Source organism: Micromys minutus (assembly GCF_963924665.1).
Source record: "Micromys minutus genome assembly, chromosome: 31".
Lineage (NCBI taxonomy): Eukaryota > Metazoa > Chordata > Mammalia > Rodentia > Muridae > Micromys > Micromys minutus.
In genome coordinates, this window is record NC_137966.1 from 16,774,230 (window position 1) to 16,783,169 (window position 8,940).

The 8,940-nt window shown below is 42.9% G+C and overlaps 1 protein-coding gene and 1 pseudogene across 2 annotated transcripts; one reads left to right on the forward strand and one right to left on the reverse strand.

Moving 5' to 3' along the window:
* Positions 1 to 3,492: 3,492 nt before the first annotated feature.
* LOC308440293 (golgin subfamily A member 5-like) lies at positions 3,493 to 5,713 on the reverse strand (annotated as a pseudogene). The gene has a single exon. The product of its transcript is annotated as a golgin subfamily A member 5-like (transcript).
* A 2,045-nt stretch (positions 5,714 to 7,758) lies between these two features.
* LOC308440329 (olfactory receptor 1f45-like) lies at positions 7,759 to 8,703 on the forward strand (the record flags this gene model as incomplete). Its single annotated transcript, XM_080942365.1, has 1 exon — positions 7,759 to 8,703. One exon carries the CDS (start codon positions 7,759 to 7,761, stop codon positions 8,701 to 8,703), a length of 945 nt encoding a protein of 314 aa, XP_080798491.1.
* Between the last annotated feature and the right edge of the window lie 237 nt (positions 8,704 to 8,940).

The following is an 8,940-nucleotide window of genomic DNA, read 5'->3' on the forward strand; positions in this document are numbered from 1 at the left end:
ATTTGTTGAAGCTATTTTCCTCTTTCCATTGTATAATTTTGGCTTCTTTGTAGAAAAAAAAAAAAAAACAGGTGTCCGTAGGTGTGAATTTGTCTTGGTTTTCAATTTAATTCCTTTGATTCACCTGTGTTTTTTTATGTCAATATTTTGCTATAAAAATAACATTTATGGGAGATCCAGGGACACAGGTCTGGTGAGAAGGCATTCCGAGTATCCGGGGAGCAGAGAGATCTCTGTCGAGCATACGGAAAGTGCGCCCCTCCCCCCCCCCCCCCGCTTGGTTCAGGGAACCAGGAACCCTGCATTGGGCTGTCTGTTTCCAGCCAGTGGCCCTTGGGTGCAGAACAGGCGCTCATGCCGTCCACCACCAGGAACAGTGGAGATCCAGGGACACAGGCCTGATTGCAAATTCAACTGCCGTAAACGCTGTGCATCCAAAGTACCGAGAGATTGCCTTGGAGAGGTTACTTTCAATGGAGAGCCTTCCAGTCTGGGAACGGATACAGACATGCCAATGGATATTGACAGCAATGATGTGAACAGTGATGGTGGCAGGCCCTTGGATGACTCAGAGAAGCCATCCCCTCCCGAAGACAAAATGTTCTTCCTTGACCCAACAGATCTCAATGTGGAGCGAGATGAGGAGACTGTTAAGACAATCAGGGCAAGAAAATTCCTCAACAGCAAACGCAAATGATCTCACAGGCTCCAAATCATCTGACTGGACCTTCTGCTCCATCCATCATCTCCCCATCCCCTCCCCATCCTCTCATGTGTGGCCATGTCCTTCCAGAAAGATCGTGACAAACACGATTAGTCACAGTATTACAGTAGTTTGATAAGTTCGCCATAAATCAGTGTAACAGAGATAATTTATTTTCTTTTTAAGTCATTGTCTTCCTACAGTACCTTGAAAAGCATTAGCTCAGCTATGTTTTTGAAACTTGGTGAGCTATGATTTTTAAGTAGATACTGAAAGTATTGATCATAAATTTTAAATATTTTCTAGTCCGTCCACAAGCAATAATATTCCCCTGATGAGGGTGGTACAGTCCATCAAGCACACAAAGAGGGGGAGCAGCACAGTGGTGAAGGAAGGGTGGATGGTCCATTACACCAGCAGGGACAACCTGGTCAGTACCACTCGGGTGTCAATATGCCAGGAAGCTGGGAGAAGGCTCCTACTGTCTGCGCTTTTAAAGTTAAGAATGAAATATATACTGACATTAAATACACTACAACAGTGAGGAAAAGCTATGCTAGAACGATAGTCCAGATTCAAAAGGAACATCAAAGTAATGACTCAAAATATGATTATGCTGAAGATGGCATGAATTAAAATAGCATATGAATAGAGTCATACTTGATAAGGTAGGAAACAATTACTTTAATATGTCTAAACAGTGGAAATGTACCTATTCTCATGGGTCAGTGTAGCAAAGAGGAGGAACTGTAAAGTTTCAGGAGGACCGCAGCAGAGGAAGGCTCAGCAGAGTGGAGTAGCTGAAAATATTGGCTCCAGAGCCAGCCTGTCGTAAGTCTGTTGGTAAAACTGTAAACATGCTACAGACACTAAAAAAAAGTAACATTTATTTGTCAGATGTAATTGTCTTAGATGTTTACTGCTAAATATGCTCACCCTTTCTAGTTTTTCCTCAACTCTGGGTGGCTAGCTTAACTCAACTTTTTTGGCTTATACTTTCCTCCATGCTGACTGACTCAATCTGGCTTCTCTCAGCTTCTCACTGAATTGCTCTGTTTGGCCTCAAACTAACTCTGGCACTTTATTCTAATCTTCTGACTCCTTCTTGTTCTCTGGATCCAACTGCCTCTGATGATCTGCACTGAACTTCATGAACTCACAAACAAACTTAACTCCACTGCACAGCACTCACTGTATCAACTCCCAACTGGCTGACTCTCTCTCCCTGAGCTGCTCTTAAATAACCCCTTTTCTTGTGAGAATAGCTGTTCTCATGAGAGTTGGGCATATCCTATCTCTGACTCATTCTGACAAATACTTCTCTGGCTCATTACTTTGTCTGCCCTTCAATTAGATGTCATTTTCAGAAACAACTGCTTCTTTTTGCAACTACTTTTACCTTAAAGAGGTGTACTAAGGATATGTCTGTAGGGAAGCCAGATAACAAAGACCTAGAAGTTCTTTGAATGTGATATCTTGCCAGAACAACCATGTTGCTGGATCAAAATTTTACACTATGTGGTTTTTATTACTATAGCTGTGTAGTAGAGCTTTAAATTAGGGATGGTGCTCTGACAAGAACTCTGGAAGTTCGTTTATTGAACAGAGTTGTTTTTAGCTATCCTGGGTTTTGTTTGTTCGTTTTGTTTGTTCTGTTTTCATATGGTGCTGAATATTGTTATTCCAAGCCTGTAAAGAATTATGTTGAGATTTTTGATGGGCATTGCATTGAATCTGTAGATTGCTTTTGGTAAGATGACAATTTTACTATGTTAATTCTACAGATCCAAGGGCATGGGAGATTTTTTTCATTTTCTGATATCTTTTCCAATGTTGTTCTTTAAAGACTTGAAGTTCTTTTCATGCAGGTCTTTTACTTGCTTGGTTGCAGCAAGTTATTTTATATTATTCGTGGCTATTGTGAAGGGTGCAGTTTCCATAATTTATTTCTCAGCCTATTTATCATTTGTATATAGGAGGGCAACTGATGTTTTCTGAGTTAATCTTTTTTTTTTTCTGAGTTAATCTTTTATCCAGACATTTTGATGAACGTGTCTATCAGCTGTAGGCATTCCCCAGTAGAATTTTTGGGGTCTCTTATGTATGCTATTATATTATCGGCAAATATTAATACTTTGGCTTCTTCCATTTCAATCTTTATCCCCTTGATCTTCTTTAGTTATTTTATTGCTCTAGCTCAAACTTCAAGTTCTATATATTTAATAGGTATGGAGAGAGTGGGCAACCTTGTCTTTTTCATGATTTTATAGAATTGCATTGAGTTTCTCTCCATTTAAGTTGATGTTGTGTGTAGGATTGCTGTGAATTGTCTTTATTATATTTAGGTATGACCTTGTGTCCATGTTCTGAAGGCTTCTTTTGTGCTCATGGTCATCTCATTCTTAAGGGTAGGGAAGTTTTCTTTCTTTTTTTTTTATTAAAAAAGAAGTCTTTTTATTTTCATCCCTAAATACAATTAAGTTTCCCTGATTATAACCCATAATCAGTGTCACCTAAAATATAGAAAGGTCTGCACAGAGGTGAGCAACCCCTGAATCTCTTTTCCTCTTTCTCTACACATATCTAGGGCAAATGAACTCAGAAGTTGAGCTTAATTTATCAAATTATTGTCTGCATTTAGAGACTCTTACGGAAATGGGGGAGTCAGACACCAGAGAAATAAGTTAAAACATTAAAAGCTTTCCATGATGAAATCATCTTGTGCACCACTCCTAGCAGGCCTAATGTTGTTCTTTCTGCAGATCCAAGCTCTGGACAGTGGCAGACACTCATGGGAACCAGTGGCTCAGTTCATGGGAATCAGTGGCCGTAGGTTGGTCACGGTGCATTTCTGGTGAGTAAGTCAGCAGGACAATCATGACCCAGAGGTGAAGCAAAGACATATAGATGATTACAAACACTTGTGCTGTGGGGTATCTCCGGAGAAAAATTCCCAGGCAAATACTAAATTGGTCAATGGAGCTAGCAGCTTTTCGAACCTTCCCGTACATTCCTGCTAGAATAGTTTCTGTGTCATTAAAAAGAACAGGAACATTTCGTAGGCGTGTCCCTTCACCACTGTCGACTCCAGACATGTTAATGAAGGATCCGCTGCTCACCCAGTGGAGGCCGAGTGCACCAGCTGGAAGACCAGGGAGTTCTTTTCTGTGCTGAGGCTCTCCAGCATGGTCTGCTTCTGGATGAGCGGTTCTGTTAGCTGATGGAGTCGGCTTTCTAGCTCCGACTGGCTGCTGTTGCTGAAGGTTTTGTTGGTGAGCTGATTCCTCAGTTTTTGAATTTCTTCCTCTCGATCTTTAATCCTGCTTTGCAGTGTGTTCTTCGTTCTGTGCAGACCTTCCTCCATGCAATGGAGTTCCTGTTTCATTCGGTCCAGCTCCGTCTCCAGTTCTTGTTTAGATGCCCTCTGCTTAGCTATCTGGTCGTGCAGATCTTGTAATTGTTCTCTTGCTGATTCTGCTTCACTCACTGCTGAGCCTCCATATCCTGTAGCTGATGTATCTGACCCATCAACTTCTGGATCTCCTCCTTCTGCATCCCCTTCTCATGCCGAAGCTCTTTTAGCTCCATGCTGCTAGCAGTGCTGCTATCTAGGCCTTCAAAACTTGAGCCTTCCTTTAAGCTGTTGATCAGCTTTTCTTTAGATTGGAGTATCCTTGTAGCTTTTTGCTTGTAGTCAACCAACTCCTGCTTAGCAGATTCCAAGCTCGACTTGTGTAGCTTGACTTGCTGCTGGAGATCATCAATCTTCTTCTCCTCCTCAGAGTACTTTCTTTCTGCCAGAGTAACTGCTTCTGCCAAATTCTGACGTCCCACTTCCATTTTATTAAGGCGTGCAGCAAACCCACTCTGCATTTGTTTGTAGCTTTCTTGCTCTCTCTTCAGAGTGGCATCCGCTCCATGCAGCCTCTCTGGAAGAGTTTGCAAAGCTTGATTCTGTAGGCTACTACCTTCATTGTGATCATGCATTATTCGGGACTTTTCATTCTGTAAGGCTTCTAATGCTTCTGGGCGGGAACTCAGCACCTGGTCAGCCTCCTGCAGTCGCACTTTGAGGACTGCCAACTGGGAATCCTTTGCAGCCATTGCTTCAGTGAGATCATCTACTTGGGCTCGTAGTTCCCAAGTTATTCGATCACTCTTTGAATTGTCAACATTACATTTTTCAACTCTTACTCTTGCCTTATTTAATTCTTCTTGAGTTTCTTTGGATCTCTGAAGCAGTGAGGCCATTTCCTGATTTAAAGACTGGACCTCCTTCCTGAGCAATGAATTCTCCAGTCGGAGGTTAGACAGCTTGTGTGACCTGCTATCGTCACTAGGTGCAGGGTGTGACCTGCTATCGTCACTAGGTGCAGGGTTGTGCTCCATGCTGGTAGCATTTGATGCTGTGCTTTCCTTTGAGGATTCCTTGTGACCTTCAGGCACAGAGTCAGAACTATTCACTTCAGGACCTTGGCTCCCAGAGTTTTCCTCGGCAGCCTTGACGGTGGTGGCGCTGGCGTTCACAGAACTGGCACTGGATGACTGAGAACTTGGAAAGACAGGTGCTTTGCCCTTCTCTTTCTTGATTTCCACTCTCCCAGTGGGCTCTTTTTGGGAACTGTTAAGAAAATCAAATAGCAGCTCATCATCGGGCTCTGATTTTTTTTCCTCCGAACAAACTGGGATGAAGGCCTTGGAACAGATGCATGTTCAGGGGGGATGGGAGGCATCCCCGGCTGTCCTGGATCCGACTTTCACATTTGCTGTGCCAGCTATGATGGTGGCTTTCCGATGTCGAATGTTATCAGCAGCTGAGGAAACATAGTTAGCTTTCTGTCCAGTCTGTTAAGTTGAATCTGTGTTTTGCTGGTGAAGTTCAGGATACTCAGTATTTTTGCTATAAAAGATATTACTGGTATTCTTCTTTCTGAGAGCTGTTGCAGCCCCCTGATCCACTCGGCTTAAAAGATCTTCGGCCCTTCCAGCAAGATCAGCAAACCAAGACATGATGGTAGCAAAATAATCCTACTAATGAACCCGAGGACACCGAGCAGCAGCGCCGCAGCCTCGTCACCCACCCGGGCCACCACAGCAGCCGGCTGCTCCCGGACCTGCCGGCTGGCTCTTCTGGAAGACGTGGAAGGGCAGCGAGGACCTCGGGGAAGTTTTCTTCTATGATTTTGTTGAAGATATTTACTGTTCCCTTTAGTTGATATTCTTCGCCGTATTCTATTCCTATTATCCTTAGGTTTGGTCTTCTCATTGTGTCCCGAATGTCCTGGAAATTTTGGGTTAGGAGCTTTATGGTGTTTGCATCTTCTCTGACTGTTTTGTCTATGTTTTCTATGTTATCTATGGCCCCCGAGATTCTCTCTTCCATCTCTTGTATTCTGGTGGTCATGATTGCATTTGTGACTCCTGATCACTTTTTTTTTTTAGGTTTTCTAACTCCAGGATTGTCTCTTTTTGTGTTTCCTTTATTGTTTCTATTTCTGTTTTCAATTTCTTTATCTGTTTGGTTGTGTTTTCTTCTACCCTTTACTCCAATGTGGCATCTCAGAGAAACAAAACAACAGGCTATGAGTGGTAACTCATGTTTTTAAAATCAGCATCCAGGAGATTACTGAAGTCCAATCATAAATCTTTCTCTGGTAAGAATGATAGAACATAGCTGAAGCTGATGGAACCACTCTCTTAAGAGCATATATATTTGTAGATGTGGGTGATCCATTGTGAGCTGGGATGATAGCCCAAAGGCAGACTGCTCTTGGTGAATAGGTTTTTCAGTCATGTTGGACCAGATACTCTTCTATACTATCTTTGCTGCATTTTACACCAAATTCTTTAATGATCAGTGCCAGTTCTAATTCTATCTATTCAAGTCTTGCCTCCCATCTTTCTATTTGGTAATACACCATAAGCCCTATACAGCAAACAATGAGATAGGAGACAAAATGTGACATTCTCCCAACAGAGCCGTAATACCTTCAGTTTCTGTACTGTAAGGTAAGACACTGAACTATTGCAAACTAATGACACAGAGAATTTCCTCTGGGACTTGTCTCCATCTAGATTGTTTCTCTCCATGTTCTGACCCAGGAATAAGATGTTTTACTTCTTCCTCATTGTTAGTCCACAGAGACCAGAAAATAGGCAGAACAATTACTGTCTGCCTGTCTTTAATGAGATGCTCAGGGAGTCCAGCCCAGTGGGAAGGATGGATGCTGCAGTAAATATCTGTCCAAGTGCCCAAAGCTTCTTGCTGCACATAGAGCCAGGATGAAGACCACACACTCTGCACTTGCTCAGAACCCTCCTAGGATTCTGACAATTTCTGATCCTTAGAATAAAGACATAATTGCCCAGCATTTCCAAGATAGTGCACACAGGGCAGTTGAAGCACTGATCTGTCAGGTATTGTAATAGCAGCACCGATGACAATATTTGTTTACTAAAAATTAAGCTCATGTGTCCATGTTAATGCACTAGTAGGAACGATTGTGAGTGCATGAGGCTCAGTTGAACACAACAGTAACTAGGTATTTCTCCTTATATTTTTAAAAGATCATTTGACTCTTTCTCTCTGTCTCTCTGTCTCTCTGTCTATCTCTGTCTCTGTCTCTCTCTCTGTGTGTGTGTGTTCAGTATATATTTAGGACAGAGGACAACTTTTAGAAGACTTCTTTTTTCTTTTTCTACCATTCAGACCCCTGGGGCTTGGACTCAGCTCATCAGACTTGGGTTAAGTGTCTTTACATGTTGGATGTTTTACCTCAATGTATGGATGCCAAATGATGCAATGCCCATTGCATCCTATAGAGGGAAATAGAGTGCCTGGAAAAAGATTATATACTATTGCTGGCCACCATGAGGGGGTCTGAGAATTGAGCCTAGGTCCTCTGGAAGATTAGCCAGGCTTTAATTGTTAAAACATTTCCCCAGCCCTGATGCAGTTTTTAAGACAAAACAAACGTCTATCATATTATTTGTTGGATTCAAACTCTTACGTTAATTCATTCATGCTTTTCTTCATTGTAGATGGGCTAAAATCTATGGGAGGCACCAATGAGTCGAGTGTCTCGGAGTTCCTCCTCCTGGGACTCTCCAGGCAGCCTGAGCAGCAACAGCAGCTCCTCTTCCTGCTCTTCCTCATTATGTACCTGGCCACTGTCCTGGGAAACCTGCTCATCATCCTGGCCATCAGCACAGACTCCTGTCTGCACACCCCCATGTACTTCTTCCTCAGCAACCTGTCCTTTGTGGATGTCTGCTTCTCCTCTACCACTGTCCCCAAGGTACTGGCCATGCATATACTTAGAAATGAAGCCATTTCCTTCTCTGGGTGTCTCACACAGCTATATTTTCTCGTTGTGTTTGCTAATATGGACAATTTCCTGCTGGCTGTGATGGCTTATGACCGATTTGTGGCCATATGCCACCCTTTACACTACACCACAAAGATGACTCATAAGCTCTGTGTCCTGATGGTGGCTGGATCGTGGGTCACTGCCAGCCTTAATGCTCTGTTGCACACCCTGCTCATGGCTCGACTCTCCTTCTGTAGGGACAACATCATCCCCCAATTCTTCTGTGAAGTGACTCCACTCCTGAAACTCTCCTGCTCAGACACACATCTCAATGACCTGATGCTTCTTACTGTTGCAGGGCTGATAATGTTAGCCCCATTTGTTTGCATCCTCATGTCTTATATCCTTATTGCTAGTGCTGTCCTGAGAGTTTCATCCACAGGAGGGGGATGGAAAGCCTTCTCCACCTGTGGCTCACACCTGGCTGTGGTCTGTCTCTTCTATGGCACCATCATATCCCTGTATTTCAACCCCTCATCCTCTCACTCACCTGGGAAGGACATGGCAGCTGCCATGATGTACACAGTGGTGACCCCCATGCTGAACCCTTTCATCTACAGCCTGAGGAACAGGGACATGAAAGGGGCTATAAGGAAAGTGGTTACCATGAGATTTCTATCTAAGCAGTAGTTTTGAAATTGTCAAATGTCACAGAAAAAACTAATGTCTAAGATTTCTTGTTTTGTCAATTATCTGAAACTTGTCTTTTGTAAGAAAAGAATCGACTAACTCTACCAGATACAGCAGAAAGGGCACAAATCTTTTAGGTAAAAGAATAAGAAAAACTGGTTGACAAATGTTGTGATTTGGATGGTCATGTCAATGCCTTGGCAGAATGCCCCATGAGAAACCCTGACAGTTTTGGAG